General features: G+C 53.3%; 1 protein-coding gene across 2 annotated transcripts; it reads left to right on the forward strand.

The window, feature by feature from the left end:
* The first annotated feature begins 680 nt into the window (after positions 1 to 680).
* TSKU (tsukushi, small leucine rich proteoglycan) lies at positions 681 to 15,418 on the forward strand. 2 transcript variants are annotated; one of them, XM_066368806.1, is made up of 2 exons: positions 681 to 818; positions 12,892 to 15,418. In XM_066368806.1, exon 2 carries the CDS (start codon positions 12,900 to 12,902, stop codon positions 13,971 to 13,973), a length of 1,074 nt encoding a protein of 357 aa, XP_066224903.1. In that variant the 5' UTR covers positions 681 to 818; positions 12,892 to 12,899; the 3' UTR covers positions 13,974 to 15,418. The 2 variants fall into 2 exon arrangements, with proteins under 2 accessions (XP_066224903.1, XP_066224912.1); XM_066368815.1 differs by lacking the exon at positions 681 to 818 and adding an exon at positions 884 to 1,663.
* Positions 15,419 to 18,048: the final 2,630 nt, after the last annotated feature.

Below are 18,048 nucleotides of genomic sequence, written 5' to 3' on the forward strand. Positions count from 1 at the left end.
TCTCACTAACGTCTCAGGACCTCTTTCACCCGTTAAAAAAAAATGGGGGATAAATTCGAGAAGAGAGAAGCCTCACCCACCCAATCTCTTTCTTACCAACTACCTCCCAGCCCCATTCCCCCACACTCACATACTCCAACACTCTCTCTCTCTCTCTCTCTCTCTCTCTCTCTCTCTCTCTCCCTCCCTCTCTCTCTCTCCCTCTCTCTCCCTCTCTCTCTCTCTCTCTCTCTCTCTCTCTCTCCCTCCCTCTCTCTCTCTCCCTCTCTCTCCCTCTCTCTCTCTCTCTCTCTCTCTCTCTCTCCCTCTCTCGCTTTCTCCACCAGCGACCTCCAGATGTTCCCGACAGTGCGGGCCATCTGCTGAGATTGCTCAGGCGCTCCTGGGAGGGGGTAGGGATCTGGGTTCCTGGAAGCTGGGAGCAAGGCCGACTAGAGTAGGAGGGAGCTACATACGCACTTTTGAGACGCTCCCTAGGGTGGAACTCCGGCTCGCCGCGGGCTCCGCAGGCGGGGAGGCGGGGAGGCGGGGAGGCGGGGAGGCGGGGAGGCGGGGAGGCGGGGAGGCGGGGAGGCGGGGAGGCGGGGAGGCGGGGAGCGCTCCAGGAAAGACCCGCACTTTGGCGACACTCCCCAAACCTCCGGGCAGCAGGCCCAAGCCGCCACTGGGCGTCTGGCGGGCGGAGGGTTGGCCCCGCAGAGGGCGGGACCGGGGGGCGGGGGGCGGACCGCCCAGCACTGAGAAAGGCGCCGGCCGGAGGGCCCACGGCCCGGCCGCCTAGGTGAGCGTGCTGAGACGGCTGCGGCGCAGGCTTCCAGGTGAGTGCGGTTCCCCTGGTGAAGCGGGAGTCCGCGCTGCGGGCGAAAGTATGAAGCCCCCGACCCCAACCTGGCTGCGCCATCCGGCGGGCGGGCGGCGCTGGACACATGGGTGGGGACGGGAGGGGGGCACTCAACTTTTTCTGGACCCGGGGTGTCGGCAGCGGCCGCCAGACGCCCGAGGCTCGGCCGGAGTGGGAAACTCAGACCAAGAAGGATTGGGCTTCAAAGAGACAAAGGCTCGGGCCGGGGGCGTGGGCCCGCCCCTCTGGGATCTTTGTGCGGACACGTGCATCTCGCGTTTGTGGGCCTTTGTGGATTTGGGTCTGGGCATCTCTCTACCTTCGCCTTTGTGTGTCCGTGGCTTTGCGTGACTGTTTCGCGCTTGTGTCCACGTTTCGTGAGCCCGCGTTTGGTTGTGGATGTCGGTGGGCTCATCGTTGTGTGTCTGCGTACGTGGTCTGTGCCTGTTGACGTGTCTGGTTTGGGTGTCCGTGGAGTTTGTGCGCGTTGAGAGCCAGACAGCGCCCCCAGCCTCTCGCTCCCCTGCTGTTCACCCGGGCGCCCAACTTGGCTTCAAACTTTTCTCTTGAGTTTCTCAGGCAACAGCCCGGGTCGTCCTCACCGCTGAAACCTTGGCAGGGGGCGCTGGCAGCCCTCCCCTCTTTCGTCTCCCAGGGTCCGTAGAGCGCAGTGGATGAAATAGGACTGGCGGGTGGGGGAATCGGCAGCGCCTGGGGACTGGCCCGGGCCGGGGCGTGAGGAGCGTGCCGGACACCCTCGCGGAACCAGCTAGTGGAAGAGCGGAGCGGCCGGTTTGGGGCCCGGCCGGGAGCTGAGGAGAGGTGAGCCGGTGTTTGCCCACCCGCACTTCTCCGAGAGAATGTGTTTGACCCAGAGAGATATGTCTGCGGGGCAGAGGCCGGCCCCAGTCCCGGCTCCACTTTAAGATCCGCTCTCAGCTTGCCCCCTGCCCCCTGGGTGGGGGTGCCAGCCCCGGATCCTGTAGGTGAGAAGACGGCGGCTTCTTGGAATCGGGGCCTGCCAGGACCCCAGTTAGATTGTGGGAAGTTAGGAACCTTGCACATACTGGTTCTGCATGGACCGGTCACTGGCCCACAGTACAGCACTGGAAAAGTTGCTCAGCTTGTTAAGGATGAGGGTGAGAACTCTTTCGCAGTGCTTGGATAACCAGGGCAGCCTTTGAGAGCTGGCTGAGAACAATGCCTCCCCACACTTAGCCTGGGTGAGGAGGTGTCTCAGCAACTTCTGTGATCCTCCCTGCTGTTCTACCCTTCAGAGAAATCCAGGCTTGCAAAACCCAAGTCTGATCCCAGAGGGAGGACTCCAGCCACGGGAGCCTGCTGGGCTTTTGATGCTGAGTTGCAAAGATAACCCTAACACCTTCCCAACCCCCCACTCTGCCCCAGTCTTAAACTTAGAATTTTGCCAGAGGCTGCAGACAATAAGGAGGGGCAAAGCCACTCACTTGGGAAGGAGGCCACTGTGGGCACTTTTCCTTCCTGGGCCTTAATTTGCCCTCTGGAAAACGAGGTCTTGACAGTCTCCTCCCTTCCTGTCTGGCTGACTGGTGGAGACCCCGGAACCTGGAAACACTTTGATGTTTCTTCTCTCACACACCTTTATTCTGACAAAACCAATTCCCAGGCATTAATTTGCTCTTCTGAAGGGGAAGAGGGGAGCTGGCTTTGAAGTTAGGGAGGGATGGGGTGAGGTGGGCCGGCGCCAGAGCTGGAATGCCACAGCCTGCAGAAGCCAGGTGAATACACCCTGGAGTCAGGAAGTGTCTCCCACAAAGAGAATAGCACCGCCTGGCTCTGTGTGTTCTGATAACAGCACAGGTGGTCAGCATTGTGAACCCTCAGATTGGGAGGGCGGGGTTGGAGGTGGATTAGAATTCAACTTTAGTCTATGGCCATACCACCCTGAACGCACTGATCTCTTCTGATCTCAGAAGCTGAGCATAGTCGGGCCTGGTTAGTACTTGGATGGGAGAATTCAACTTGAGGCTGGGAGAGAAGGTAGGAGTGAAATGTGAAGGCCTTGAATGCCAGGTCTAGAAACTGGGATTTGAACCTGTTGGCAGTAGAGAGCTGCTGGAGGGTTTAAACAGGCATGACAGGGTAGGATTGGTAATTCTGAGAATCCTTTCTTTGGCTGTTGGTGGTGCTGGAGACTGGGAGACCAATCTGGAGGCCACTGAGTACTGCAGCCTCTTATAGTCAGGAGGACCTGGAGTTTACTCCTACTCCATTATTTCTTACCTCTGGCCTTGGGCAAGTAACTTGACCTTTTTGATTGTTAGTCTCCTCATCTTTTAAATGGGTATAGGAATTCCTGTTCCACTGATCTGTTGTGAATGTTAACTAGGATAATGAATTACATGTCCTAATAAAATGAGATGTAGTTTATAGTCTCTATTACATTATACAGACAGTTGTTGAATTACACTATTAGAAGACAGAGGCAGCATTTACTATGGCCCTACATGTAATTAAACCACGTGGCAAAGCCCTTAGTATCCGGCAAGCTTGGACAAGTTGTTATCCTCTCTAAGCAGAGGAAAGCTTTCTGTCCAGGGCATTTCATTCATCTGGTTTATCCCCCTTTCCATGGCCATGCTGCATGTAGGAGAGGAGTTGGACACAGATTCGGAGATAGCCACAGAGCACGAAGTGTGTCTACCTTTAGGGATGGCCCAGGAGCCATGGAAGCCCAGGGGAAGGTGACCTTTTGCCAGATAAGGGGCAGGTTACACTGGGAAGGCCTCATAGAGGAGGTGGCTTTATAATCGAATGAGTGAGAATTTGCATGGTAGACAAAGAAAAGAAGGCCATCCCTAACATCTTCCTCAGAGGGAACAGCCTGTGCAAAGGCGTAGGGCCTTAGGAGCAAGATAGGTCTCTAGACTGATACCTCTTTTTGTGGGCTGGGTTTTAGACAGGGAGCCATGGCCGGGTTCTAGTCTTCTGTTGGGATTGCACTCTAGTGCCCAGCAAGGCTGGCTGTTGGAGGTAAGAGGGCAGGAAGAAGGCTGTTGCAACAATTAGTCCTAGAGGCCTGCTGAGCCCCACTTGGACAGGGTGGCTGACTGCCTGGCTTGGGGGGGAGGGATGGCGGAGACACACCCACCCACCAGGGGTAGCTACTGATTCTCATTTTGTCCTTGTTCTGTCACAGGAGATACAACTTCTTCAGGCTGCTTTGGCCTCTGAGACCTTTCCAATCCCCCTTACCACTTTCCTGGTAGAGCCTGGATCAGCACTTACAGGCCCAGCAGGGCCCAGGAAAGGTGCATTGAGAAAGAATTCAAGGCCTCAGAGGATGCATTCTGGATTCTTGTCTATCCTCTGCACCTGCATGGCCTTGGGATCTGCTGGTGTTGCAACTCCTTTTTCTTTTCTGGTCCCTGAAATCACCCATTATGGGGGCAAGAACCCACATGTAGTAAGCACCAATGGGTGCCAGGCCCGAGGCTGAGTCTTTACTCTTTCTTGTGTCATCATCCTAGTGACTTGCTAGGACCAGTGCTAGGATTCTCTCACCACATCACAGATGAAGACTCAGACTTGGGTGAGGGCACATGCAAGCCTCATGGTAGGGGAGGCATTGTGGGGCTGGAGGCCTTTCTGTCTGGCTGTAAAAACCATTTCCTGTGCCCCAGACTGCCTCCCCGTGTGTCCACACATGCTGCCTCAGACTGAGGGGAACTCAAAAAGCTTCAGAAAGAAGACACTCTGAAAGGAAAAGATAGTATTGGGAGCTTTGCCCATTTCCCTGTAGATTATCCTTCTTAGGGCTGGTTGCTGGGACCCCAGGACCTACCTGCACCAGGGATGATGTCATGGAGGAGGCCAGACATTGGGTGTCAGATTACCTGGATCCTGAGTCCAGCCCCTGGCCTCCCTGGCTCTGTGACTGAACAGATCACTGAACCTCCCTGTAAAATAAATAGAATGCCACCTAAACTGATCTTGCAGGGTTACGTGAACAGATAACAATTGGGGAGGCACTGAAAAAGTTGAGAGGTGTCCTTAGGTGAGGTGGTAGTATTCTAAATGCCTGGTATATCTTCATGTAGTACCTGTTACATGCCAGGTCCAGTGCTCAGCCTGAAGGACATAAAAATGAGTCTAATTCCTCCCTGACTGGTGGTGGCACGGTATATAGAGTGTTGACCCAGTGCACTGAGGTCCCTGGTTTGAAACCCCAAGGTTACCAGCTTAAATGCGGGGTTGCTGGCTTGAGCATGGGATAATCAATATGATCCCACAGTTGGTGGCTTGAGCCCAAGGTCGCTGGCTTGAGCAAGGGGTCACTGGCTCAGCTGGAGCCCCATGGTCAAGGCACATATGAGAAGCAATCAGTGAGCAACTAAAGTGATGCAACTATGAGTCAATACTTCTCATCTCTCTCTTCCCTCTCTCTCTCTCTCACTTCCTATCTTTCTTTCTCAAATATAAATAAATAAATAAATAAATAAATAAATAAAGTGAATCTATCCCTGGCCACGGGAAGACACAGGTAAATGTAATAATAGTCCAGCATGATCAGTTAGCCATCATCTGCATGGGCCCATTTATACATTGAGGCACATGGTAGAAGAGAGCTAAGACCCCTGGGATTGAGACCTCATTCTTCTACTACCCAGCTGAATAACGTCCATCTCCTTGTCTGCAAAATAGGGACAGTAATCCCCACAGCCAGAGATGTGGTGAGGCAGACATGAGCTGCTGGTGTAGAAGTGCATGGTGAACTGATGTGTTTGTACAGATGGGCCACATTAGCTGTTCTGTTGGGAGAGCCAACCCTCAAGGCGCCAGGAGTTGGCCCTGAAATTCTTTTAGCCTTGAGTTTCCAGAGCTGACTAAATGATTGGGGGGCAAGATGTTAATGGAATTTCCACCTGGGGATTTTGTTGGCATCAGCTTGAATGAGCTCATGAGGAAGGGAGCAGGGGTGGGGAGAGGCAGCTGGGCCCCGAGGATTAGCTGGTGGAGGCAAAGTCCTGTCTCAGGTAGGGGATGGGGCTCTGGCTGGGTCGGAGGCTTGGCTCCCCACCCACCACGTTCCTGTGGCAGGGGCTCCCCCTTGAAGCTGTGGTGAGGAGCTGGCACATCTACGGGCCAGAGACGCTCTGTTATAGTACCAGAGACAGCAGCAGGGGTCAAGGGGGCCAAGACCAAATTTCTAACCCCAGAGAGGTCTCAGAGGAGGGAGCTTGGGATCATGCCAGGAGACACCAGCACAGTGACCAGAGAATGTTGGCACAGCAGTCATAGTCCTGCCAGGTGCCTGGCACTGCGTTAGGTTCTTGGGTACTGAGGAACATGAAGAAAAATGACACAGTCACTGCCATCACCTTCTACTTTACCCTGAGGACTTTACATGTGGCAGATAGTGAGCTGACTGCTTCACACGTTGTCCTCTAATGGTTTTGCCAACCCTGTGTTGTGATCCATGTTAAGGACACTGAGACTCAACCAGATTGAGACTTCTCTGAGGCTAGTAGATACAGAGCTGCATTCAGATCTGAGTCCGGCGGTTGACTCTTAACTGCTGGGCTCTGCTCTTTATTTATCCAGTGATGTTGCCCGCCAGGCCTGGCTCTGGCTCTCAGGTGGAGGAAGGGATGAACAGGTGAAGAAGGCAGGGTCACTGCTTCAAGCTGCTCACGCCATATGTCAGGAAATGGGCAGGTAAATAATTAAAGACAAGAGAATTTACTTAGTATGTGTCCTAGGAGGTGTGCCCAAAGTATGGCATGACAGGCCCAGGGAGCAAGGATGGGAGAGGGGGTGGCCGGGGAGCCTGAGTGGACAGAACAGACTTTGTTCCAGGGCAGGGCCAGGGCAGGCCGGGTGTGTGCGGGTGATGCTGGCAGCATCATGAGGCATCGGGACCCAGGTCCGGGGTCCGTTTCCTTGCCGTCACTGCCCCTCTCAGTGCCTCCATTACTCTCTGAGGGGCCTTGCAGCTCCCCAGCCCTGGAACTCTGAGTTTGGAGAAGTGTGAGCAGAGGCTGAGGTTTGTTCAGTGGTTGTCACCAAATCAAGATGGGGTGCTCAGCTGGGGAAGGGACATAGGTGGGGACAACTTGTAGATGTCTCTATTCCAGGGAGAACTTGGTTTCTGATGGTAAAAGTAGAAGTCAAGAAGTTTTTGCGACAGGAAGTGATGTAGCCAAAGTCATTTTAGAGGCTCTCTAGCAAGGCCTGGAGTGGCACAGCGGGGAGATTTGCCTGGAGCCTGTTAGGGCCACACCATTTATACCCTTCTGACCTCACGGGCCATCAGCAAGCTTTCCTTAGTCACAGTGGGTCCAGAGGATTTTATGCTTGTCCACTGAACCAAGGGTGGGTACAATTTCTAAGCCCTTGTCCTCCTGCCCTTGTATTCTGTAACCTGGCTGACCAGTAAGTGTGTCTGAAGATGTGAACGGGCCAAGGCAGTGCAGGGACCATGACTGGGGTTCATGACTGTCCTCCAGGACCTGCCTTGTCACCATGCAAAGTTGCCCAGTTGCCTTCCCGTCACCCACCCCCCTACCCCCAGAGAGTGGCGAGGGAGGTGGGGTGGTGGTTCGTGGGTGCCTTTTCTGGGGGACTCTTTCTACCGTACAGCCTAGGAGAGACACGAGCACCCATTGACTGCACACCTGTCAATGTCCTGGCCCTCTGATCTCTAGTCCTTGAGGAAGGGATTGTTGTCTCCATTTTATTTTATTATATATCTTTTGAAAAATTATTATTATTATTATTATTTTGTGTTTTTCGGAAGTGAGAAGCAGGGAGGCAGAGAGGCAGACTCCCGCATGCACCTAACCAGGATCCACCTGGCATGCCCCACCAGGGGGCAATGCTCTGCCCATCTGGGACATTGCTCCATTGCAACCAGAGCCATTCTAGCACCTGAGGCGGAGGCCATGGTGCCATCCTCAGCGTCTGGTCCAACTTTGCTCCAGTGGAACCTTGGCTGCGGAAGAGGAAGAGAGAGATAGAGAGAAAGGAGAAAGGAAAAGGTGGAAAAGCAGATGGGTGCTTCTCTTGTGTGCCCTGACCGGGAATTGAACCCGGGACATCCACACGCCGTGCCGACGCTCTACCACTGAGCCATCCAGCCAAGGGCTGCTGCCTCCATTTCAGATGGGGCTGAGGGGGAGGAAGACGCTTCCCATAGTTGCCCAGTTTAGCAGCTGACTCCTGTTCTTAGTATTGTAACTCCTTCAAATCAGAGACTAGATCCCATAATGACAGTTTTCATCTCAAGAGCTAACTCTAATCAGTGGGTAGAGAGCACCATGTTGAGAAGAGCTCTGAGGTCCTGGGCAAATTCCCTCGGAAGCAGCGCTGTGATTGACTGTGTCAGTAGATAAGGGTCTAGGTAGACTGAAAAGGACAGTCTTTCCATGAGGTGGCTTCCATCCGTTGGGGCCTCATATCTCTATAGGAGTGTTCAGCTTCTCTGTCTGAGCTTCACAAACAGCCTTTCTGAGGCCAGTGGGGCCCTTATCACCACCTCAGATTCACAGCCGAAGGAACTGGTCTGGAGAAGTAAAGGTGAATTTCCCAGTTAGCACTGTAAGTTGGTGTCCAAGGCCTTTTTGCTCTCTGTGAAGGCCTTGCCAGTCCAAAGAGCTGAGGCTGGTGGTCTTTTTCAAGAGCAAATTATATTACTCATCCCTTTCCAGATCTAGCAGCCCTGTTAAAAAATAGCATAGTGTGGCCTGTCTGGAAAGAATAGCTGTCCAGGAGGACACCAATGAGAACCTTGACATGTTTGATACATACTTGCTCAAGGAAGAAGGAAGAGAGCTGGGGTCAGGCCCGCCTGCCCACCCCCACCCCGCCAGCTCTCTGTGGGCAAAGCAGGGCAGCCCGCACTGTGCCCTTCCCTGTACTGGGGTCCACTCTAGGTGACTTACTTCTACCATTTTGTTTCATCTTCATGACAGTCCTGTGAGGTGGCTGTTGATACCCCGTTTTATAGATGAGGAGACCGAGGCTCAGAGATTATGGCTATCCACTACCCAAGATAGGATCAGAGAAAGCAGACATGACTGTGAGGCAGTCCTATTAGCCTTTTTTAAAATGTTTTTCTTTATTATTTATTCATTTTAGAGAAGTTGAGGGGGGGGGGAGTGAGAGAGAGAGAAGAGGATGGGGAGGAATAGGAAGCATCAACTCCCATATGTGCCTTGACCAGGCAAGCCCAGGGTTTCAAACTGGCGACCTCAGTGTTCCAGGTCAACACTTTATCCACTGCGCCACCACAGGTCAGGTCAGTCCTATTAGCCTTTATTACTCAGTGTGATATATATGGTTGTTTTGTTTGTTTGTTTGTTTGTTTTACCATAAGAGAGGACATGGAGTGTGTGTGTGTGGGGGGTGATGAAGCAATTAAGACATGTTTAAATCACTCAGAGTTCTACCATGCAAAGAAAACCACTGTTGTGTTGATATATTTTCTTTTGGCCTTTCTAAAATTGGGATTTGGGTTTTTGAGGGTTTTTTTTAATGCATGGATATAGTTTTCCTAGACATGCAATTTATCCTTATGATACCTAACATTGTGGCATCAGCCCTCTCCATGAGGTTGCAGACTCTTCTGAGCATTATTTTTATTGGCTCCCTAAGATTTCTGAGAGAGTCAACAGCCATCTTGAGTGTCTAGGGAAGCGCTGGGCCTGGAGTCAGAAGCCCAGAGCCTGAGCATCAGCCACCATTCTTTACTGGAGGTCTGAGGACAAGTCACTGCACATCTCCTCATCACCAAAAGGAGGGGTTGCATGCCTGCTCTGGGCCCTCCCAGCATCAAATAAGCAAAGGCTTTTTTTTTTCACTATGAAGAGCTGTGCCCCTAGCAGGAATTTTCCTTATCCTTCTTCAGTCTCCTCCTGGGAAAGTTCTGCCCAAGCCTTGGCTCCTGAGCCTTTGCTAAGGGGCTTCCAGCAGCATGTGAGAGCCCAGCATCTCTGAAACACTCACACTGAAGGCACCCTCCTATATGTTACCCCAATGGGACATTTCCTCTGAGCAGAACAGGGGCCCTGACTCTCAAAGACCACTAGCCCACACCTCTGCCTTTGCCCATTTCTGGGTCCAAACTTGTAAGGCCTCTCAGGAATTTTTCTCTTCTCTTTTCCCAACAGCCTGGGACACCCCTGAGGGGCCTCTGGGCTCTTCAGTGACCACAGGAAAGCTCCAGAGCCATTGAATACTAAAAAGCTTGGCACCTACCTCATCACAGTCAATTGCAGCTAGAGCTTGGCCCTAGGTCTCTGGACACTTATCTCTTTTCCAGCAACACACAGAAGTATACATTCCACTGGAACCAAACCTACTACAAGGTTATAAAGGCCTGAGTTCAGTTCTCGGCTCTACCACCTTCCTTTTCTCATCATCAGTTTCCTTTGCTCTAAAATGGACATAAGACTGCTGGCTTCCTGGAGTGACTGAGGATTGTATGAAAGAACATGTGTCCAGCACTAACACATAATGAAAACTAGCCCTGACTGCCAGTGTCAGTGCTTTCTGGGTGAATGTCCAGGCCTGGCACAGAACAGGGGCCCAGGGAGAGGTGTCCATGGTGCGGGGCTGAGCAAGGACCTGTCCAGGATGCCATGGGAATGTTCACAAGCAGTTTTCTGCTATGTCTCGTTTACATCCCTGCTCCTTCTGCCTCGGCTGTCCCTACCGTTGCCTCAGTTCCATAGCTACACTGGCCCAGTGATGACCACCTTACATGCGTGCATCTCTCTTCACGCTTTGGATTGCACTTCAGTGAGAGTCAATCAATTTATGACAGGAGGTCAGAACAAGAACTACTGCTTTGTGGTTCAGAAGGCAAGGCTGAGGCCTGGAGAGGGGTAGCAAGAGGCCTCCTCTCTGGAGGGGTAGCTTTTGAGTTGTGTTTGGGCTCCTGGTTACATAAGCAGGAGCTCTGAAAGGCCATTTGGCATTTAATAAGCACATTCTATAATTACCTTTGGGAACCAGCGGGTAATCTCAGGGCCTTTTTTTTTTTTTGGTTTGTGTATTGTTTGTTTAAACCCCAGGAAGGGTCAGTATGAGCAGATCAGCTTATCAGGGAAGGTGGGGCCCTAAGTAGAAATGAACCCCTGTGGTAAGAAGCTCACCACAGGGAACAAAAAGTGCCTGAAGCAATTTAATTATTTTCCTTTTGGTTCCAGACATTGGAACACTATCCTGCTTCAGTTGAGACCAAGCCCAGGATGCACCTGGACTGGGTTTAATCCTCAAATTGGACTCTATAATAGAAAGGAATGGGGAAGGAGGGACCCTGTAGGGGGGCAGGGGAGAAGAGCTTTACTTCTTCCTGCCCCCACGCAGATCCAGAATGTAGATCAAATAGCTGCCCCTTTTAAAGTTTCATGGAGGGCTGGTAATACTATATAGCTCCCTCCCCACCCACCTGTCTAGAAGGTGGGCAGGTCCCTGGTCCATCCCTCCCTTTCAGAGAGCTGTGGGTAGAGGGGCACAAAGCAGGGTTACCCAAGATGAAGAGACCTGCTGGAGTGAGGCTTGGTGCCTTCCGTCTCCGAGGCTGAGTGGCTGTGTGTGGTGGGAGGGCATAACCACAGACTGTCCAGTTAGATGCTTTCATGTTCAGCTGTTTGCCTCATCCTCCCATGAGCACCACGGAGCACCACCATTGAGCTACAGTGGGGGTGCACACAGGCTTTGGGCCTGCCGGAAGAGGTGTGAGGTTTGAATGGAACAGTCAGTGTACTTGTTTGTAGTGCCTGATATTGGCGGCAGGGATGGAAACTGAGGCCAGGGGAGGGGGCATGGCTTGTGTCGTAGCATGTGTCTCCAAAAAGCCTCTCTTGGACCTTGTCTCTCCACCAGGTTCCCTGCCAGCCCTGCCAGAGGCAGCAAATGAAAGTAGGGGCATTGGAATTGAACAGGCCTGGGTTCTAATCCTGTTCTGCTTTTTATGAGTTTGGAGTAAGCTTTTCTTTCTGAGCTTTCACTTTTTAATTTGAATAGTAGGAGAGAACCAGCCCAGATGCCTAGGTTAAAGGAAAGCCAAAGGGGGATAATAGTTGTATCAGCTGGGGGCGGGGACAGGGCCTGGGGGAAGGGGCTTGGGACAGGTCTCCCCAGAGCCCATCTGGAGGTCTAGGCAGTTGGGCTGAAGGATCTTGCCTCTGGCGGACAGGCAAGGTGAGGGGGCTTAGGAACTGTGGACTCGTCCATTGTCACCCACAGAAGAGGTGAGGTAGGGCTAGTCCTTGTAGGGCGAGGCCTCCACCTGGGAGGCTGGCCTGGGGATCTCAGGTATGGCTCAGCCACTGCCGAACTGTCACAGTGACTCATGTTCCCCTGTGCTCCATCTAGTTCCCCTCCCAGTTACCTGTGGCCCTGTGTGACTTTCTGAACCTCTCTAAATCTCAATTCCCTTTTCGTGAAATGGCAACAGAAATTGCTACCTTACAATTTTTGTGGTCGTGAGGGTCAAGCGAGTCCCTGTGGCAGGGCAGCTAGTGCAACACTCAGTGCGTGGCATGTGGTCAGCACAGGTGAATGGAGCACCCTGACCCTGACCCCTAAGCTGTAAGCCCCTCTCTGATAGGGCCTGGATCAAGACCAGCACATGGACCCAAGATCATCAGAGCTCTAAAGGCCAGCCAAAGACCCATCCAGTCCAGGGGGTTTCCCGCTGGGTTCCTTACCACCCTGCGGCAGAGGTGGCGAGCAAGCGGGGAGGGCGCCAGGCCCCACCCTCACTTCAGCCAGAACAGGTCCACTCTCATCTGCTAATCTTATTTAAGTTCAATTTAAAATTCACCAATCTGGCCTAACCCACCATACCATACAGATGGGGAGACTGAGGCCTAAGAGGAACAGGGACAAGGAATTATATGAGGAGGCATATTCAAAGAAAAGCATCCTGAGAGGACAGGGTGCTGGTGGCGACTTTCAGCTGTGCCTAGACACATCGGCAGGTGTCTTACTTATGTGTTGTGGTTAGAACCATCTGGTATGGGGTGCCTGCTGTCAACCCTCACCTATGGCTCTCTTTCTAGCCCCCACCATGCCGTGGTCTCCGCTGCTGCCCCTGTTGCTGTTGCTGGCCGTGAGCCAAGTCCGGACAACCCGGCCATGCTTCCCCGGATGCCAGTGTGAGGTGGAAACATTCGGCCTCTTTGACAGCTTCAGCCTGACACGAGTGGATTGCAGCAGCCTGGGCCCCCACATCGTGCCCGTGCCCATCCCTCTGGACACAGCTCACTTGGACCTGTCCTCCAACCGGCTGGAGACAGTGAACGAGTCAGTGTTGGCAGGGCCAGGCTACACCACGCTGGCCGGCCTGGATCTCAGTCACAACCTGCTCACCAGCATCTCGCCCACTGCCTTCTCCCGCCTTCGCTACCTGGAGTCGCTCGACCTCAGCCACAACGGCCTGGCAGCGCTGCCTGCGGACATCTTCACCAGCTCACCCCTGAGTGACGTGAACCTCAGCCACAACCGGCTCCGTGAGGTGCCAGTGTCCGCCTTCACCACCCACACCCAGGGCAGGGCGCTGCACGTGGACCTCTCCCACAACCTCATCCACCGCCTCGTGCCCCACCCCGCCGGGGCCAGCCCGGCCAGGCCTACCATTCAGAGCTTGAACCTGGGCTGGAACCGGATCCGCACTGTGCCCAACCTCCGGGACTTGCCCCTGCGCTACCTGAGCCTGGATGGGAACCCGCTGACTGCCATCGTCCCAGGTGCCTTCACAGGACTGGCTGGCCTGACACACCTGTCGCTGGGCAGCCTTCAGGGTCTCCCCCAGCTGGCACCCTATGGTTTCCGTGAGCTGCGTGGCTTGCAGGTCTTGGACCTGTCGGGTAACCCCAAGCTCAAGTGGGCAGGAGCTGAGGTGTTCTCAGGCCTAGGCTCCCTGCAGGAGCTGGACCTGTCGGGCACAGGCCTGGTGCCCGTGCCTGAGATGCTGCTCCTGCACCTCCCTGCACTGCAGAGCATCAGTGTGGGCCAGGGAAGGCAGTGCCGGCGCCTGGTACGGGAGGGGGCCTACCCCCGGCAGCCGGGCGCCAGCCCCAAGGTGGCCCTGCACTGCATAGACACTGGGGAACCAGCTTCCAGGGGCCCTGACACCTTGTGACAAATGGTGTGGCCTGGGGCCACCTAACAGACTGCTGTCCTGGGCTGACTCAGGTCCTGGGTAATTTATATTTTAATGTGCCATTGCCAGTGAGGACTCCGCAGGCCTATATGGTAGCGTCATTGAAAGACATCTGTGGACCTGGGAAGAGGCTTTGGACTTGGGGCCAATACCCAGGAGCCAAGTCTTGCCCCTTTGTCTCTACTGCTCCCCAAACAGTAAGCAGAAGGTCTTTGATGCCAAACCAGACGGCAGTCCCCTGCTGTCCTTCTCCACTTGATCCCAAAGTGCCTTTCCTCAGGCCTGGGCCAACCTGACTGACAGGCGGAAGGTCAAAGGTCAGGTCAACGGCTGAGTGCCCCCTTGGACCCATGGTCCAGTCACTCAGGGGCATGGGTTTCTTTTGCTCTGGGCACATGAGGCCTACTCTATCTTGTTCTCTTCCCCTAGAACCCTGGGTAGAACTTTAGTTATAGAAAGGACCGGGGCAAAAATCAAGCCCACCTCCTCATGTGATAGATGGGAGAACTGAGGCCTAAAGAAGGAAACTTGCTCATCTGAGGTACTACAGCGGCAGAGGCACGACTGGACCCAGCGTCCTGCCTCCTAGCCAGGCCCCTTTGCACTTTGCTGTTTTCTCTAAATCATGCCTTCCCTCTCCCCTTACTGGGCTCCCCTTTGCTGCCAGACCCACATCCTTTCCTTTGCGCCCTTTTCTTGTCATCCAGAGGAAGAGAGGCCAGGGTGTCAGGCGGGGCTCTGGCCCCACGGATCAGCTGTGTTGCACAGGCTGAGGCGCTTCGCCTTGCAGAGCCGCTGGAAGCGTCAGGCGTGCCAGTCCCAGCCCTGCAAGTGTCCCACTCGGGTAGTGTCCCCTGGCGTCAAGACTGGAAATGTACCCATTGATCCTTGAGGCACTTCCTCTAGATCTCCCCCGAGATGCTGACGCAGAACTGGAGCCCCAACTGGCCACAAGCAAGGAGAGGCCTCCCAGACTGAACCCCACTGGCCCAGAGCCCACAGCCCGTCTCACCCTCCTGAGTGCAGCAGAGGAGGCAGGCAGTTCCCGCCCGTTCTGTGTTCCCCACCAGGGTGGCATCTCAGCTCCCCAGCCCTGGGCTCTATCCTTAGTGCTCATTTTATACAATTTATTGCCTTTTTAATGGACTGTCACTTTCAACCAGCTCCCCTCCTCCACCCCTGCTGGCAGGGGGTGTAAAGTGTCATTTGTAAAAGAAAAAAGTTGCATTTATTCACTTTTGTAATAGTGTGTCCTGGGGATGTGTTGGGGGAGGAGGTTTTGGGTGGAAGCCAGCAGTCAGTGGCCATGTGGGCGTCAGGGGGCTGGTCTCTCAGAGACACCCACAGGACAACGAGAGCTCTGTCCGCCACCGCACTACCCAGCACCTCCCTGGTCCTTGGTTTAATAAACATTATAAAGAGTCCTTTCCATCTCTCAGCGAGTCTGCATTCACATGCCCTGGGCAGTGTGTTCTCCCTGAAAAGCCCAATAACCTCCCAGGAAAGTGTGTGACATAAGGGGGGCTTACTCAGGGGTGGGTTGCACCTTTTACAGCAGCAGCGTACACCCCGTCTACCCTCCTTACCTCCCCTCTCTCCCTGATGCCCCAATTCCATGAACGTGCCTGTCTCTGCCTTTGCTCAGGCTGTTACTCTGGGGCCTTGCCCTGCGCTCATCCCTATCCTTCCCATCCTGCTAGACCCAGTTCCTGTCTGGCCTCCTTCAGAAGCTTTCCCTGAGGTCCCTCTCCATCTCCCTCCTCTGAGCTAACAATACTTTTTTCTTTCCTAGCTGCTGTGATAGCCTAAGTCCTCTGTGCCCTCCCAGTTACAGGGAACTCATTTCCCGCTCATCTAAGTGGCTCTACTGTAAGCAAATTCTTCCCTCTCACTGGCCAAGGTCCACGGGAATATCCATCCCCATCATCACCAACAAGCACAAGTCCACCCGTCTCTGCCCTAAGGGGACTCATGTTCCCTGAGGTGGGAAGGGGAAGGACACACACGCAAGACACCTGACTCAACAGCACAGGGAGCTGTGAGAGCCCTGTGGTAGGATTAGGAAGGCTTCCTGGAGGAGGCTTATCCACACAGCTGAGAACAAGTGGGCCTGGAAAGAAGGAACTGGCATTTGGGAGGGGTCGTAGGTGAGCGATGGCACAGAACCCAGAACACTCAGGCCACAGGTGTGTGTGGGGGCTTGCTCATCTTGTCACTCAGCCCTCCCTCATCTCCCCCTCCCACCCCATACAGCCCCGGACCCCAAGGCCGGCACCATGGTCAATATGAGAAGGGACTGAGAAATGGAAGGAAGTGAGACCCCAGCCCTTAGTCCTCTGATTGGTCCTCCATCTATTCTCCATTTCCTGAGATTAGAGACACTTCAAATGCAGGGCTGGGGGAGAGATCCTGGGGACTTGCATCCAGTGGGCCTGGGTTCTCCCAAAACCCCACTTGAAGAAGGAGCCCTGAGGGAAAGACATGCCACAGAGGGTGTTAAGATAGGGACAAAGCAGTGCTGAAGGCAGGGAAGGGGAGGCTGAGACTCCTGCAGAAGGGATCTCTGAGGCAGGTCCCCTCTGCCCTGAGGTACAGCTGTAGTGGCAGGGTGGGCGCAGATGCCTTCTCGCTGCGCACAATCCTCCTTCCGGTTGAGCACATCAACCCGCACCCCCAGTCCTGGCCTCTCCCCTATCTTAGGGAAAGCAGAAGCCCAGCAGCGAATGGGGTATCCCTGAGGCTCCCAGCCCGCAGCGCCACCTCGTGGTCGTGCGTGGCCAGACAAGCCCGGTCCAAGGGGTGGTCAGAGCAAGGCCACAGCGGACCTGCGCAGTTTGTGCAGCCGGCCTCACCTTTCCCTAGCCAGACTGCTTTCATCCTGGATACTCTGCCCTCCTGGAATCCTGGGGCCAAGAATGAGGTCATTAAAATATTACAGAATTGTAGAGATTCTGTTTTGGAGATTATGGAAAAGGGTTAACATTCTGGGTCCATCACAAACCATTTGAGTGACTAGCCAAGTTATTTTACGTGTCTGAGCCTGGAAAATGGGAATGAAAATGTCTCCCTCCACAGGATTGTATAAAGAATAAATGAGCCTGACTTGTGGTGATGCAGTGGATAAAGCGTTGACCTGGAATGCTGACGTTGCCGGTTCGGAACCCTGGGCTTGCCTGGTCAAGGCACATATGGGAGTTGAGGCTTCCTGCTCCTCCCCCCTTCTCTCCCTCTCTCTCTCTCAATCTCTCTCTCTCTCCTCTAAAATGAATAAATAAATAAAATAATTAAAAAAAAAAAAAAAAAGAATAAATGAAGTAAAGAATCAAGCACAGTGCCTGGCACAAAAAGACACTCTATAAATACCTGTTCTGGAACTCTCTCATTCAACCATAGAATCATGAATTAGATTACAGAACCATGTAGTCTTAGAGTCATATTTTGATAATTGACTCAGAACTGGACAACTTCATAAAAGTTTGAAATTTAGAATTACAGCAGCATCTCTGCTCCTTGTGCCTACCATGAAATAGGCCTCCAGTGCACATGTCAGTTGAGTTTTAGAGATGGCGAAACAACTGAGACACTATTTGCCACCATGGCCCAGGCTGGGTTACAAACAGCTCCTTGCATTTTATTACTAATACAGCTGCCATTTACTGGGTACATGTTTCTCAGACTTTGTGTACTCACTGTCATTTCCTCCTCACAATAATTACCATCAGGATTATTGTTAACGCACAGCTGAGGAAACTAGCCTGGGCCTGGCTTCCTCTGTCAGATGGTGTGTCCCTAATTCCTGTCTGTCCTACCTCAGTGGCCAGGCCAGCAGTACAGAGCCTTCATGTCAGAGAGAACAGAGATGATCTGAGAAATAAGAAAACACTGAGATTTCACATATTTTTCTGTTGAAAACAAATTGGGGAAGTTATGTGGCTCTAAATATTTCTAATCAGGTCATTGATTCTAGATCCTAAGGCATAAAAAAAACAAAACAAAAACAGAGTCAAAGTTCTTCCTCTCCTGGCCCTATTTCACAGATGGGGAAAGAGAGGCC

The sequence above is a fragment of the Saccopteryx leptura genome, chromosome 1, assembly GCF_036850995.1.
Source record: "Saccopteryx leptura isolate mSacLep1 chromosome 1, mSacLep1_pri_phased_curated, whole genome shotgun sequence".
NCBI lineage: Eukaryota > Metazoa > Chordata > Mammalia > Chiroptera > Emballonuridae > Saccopteryx > Saccopteryx leptura.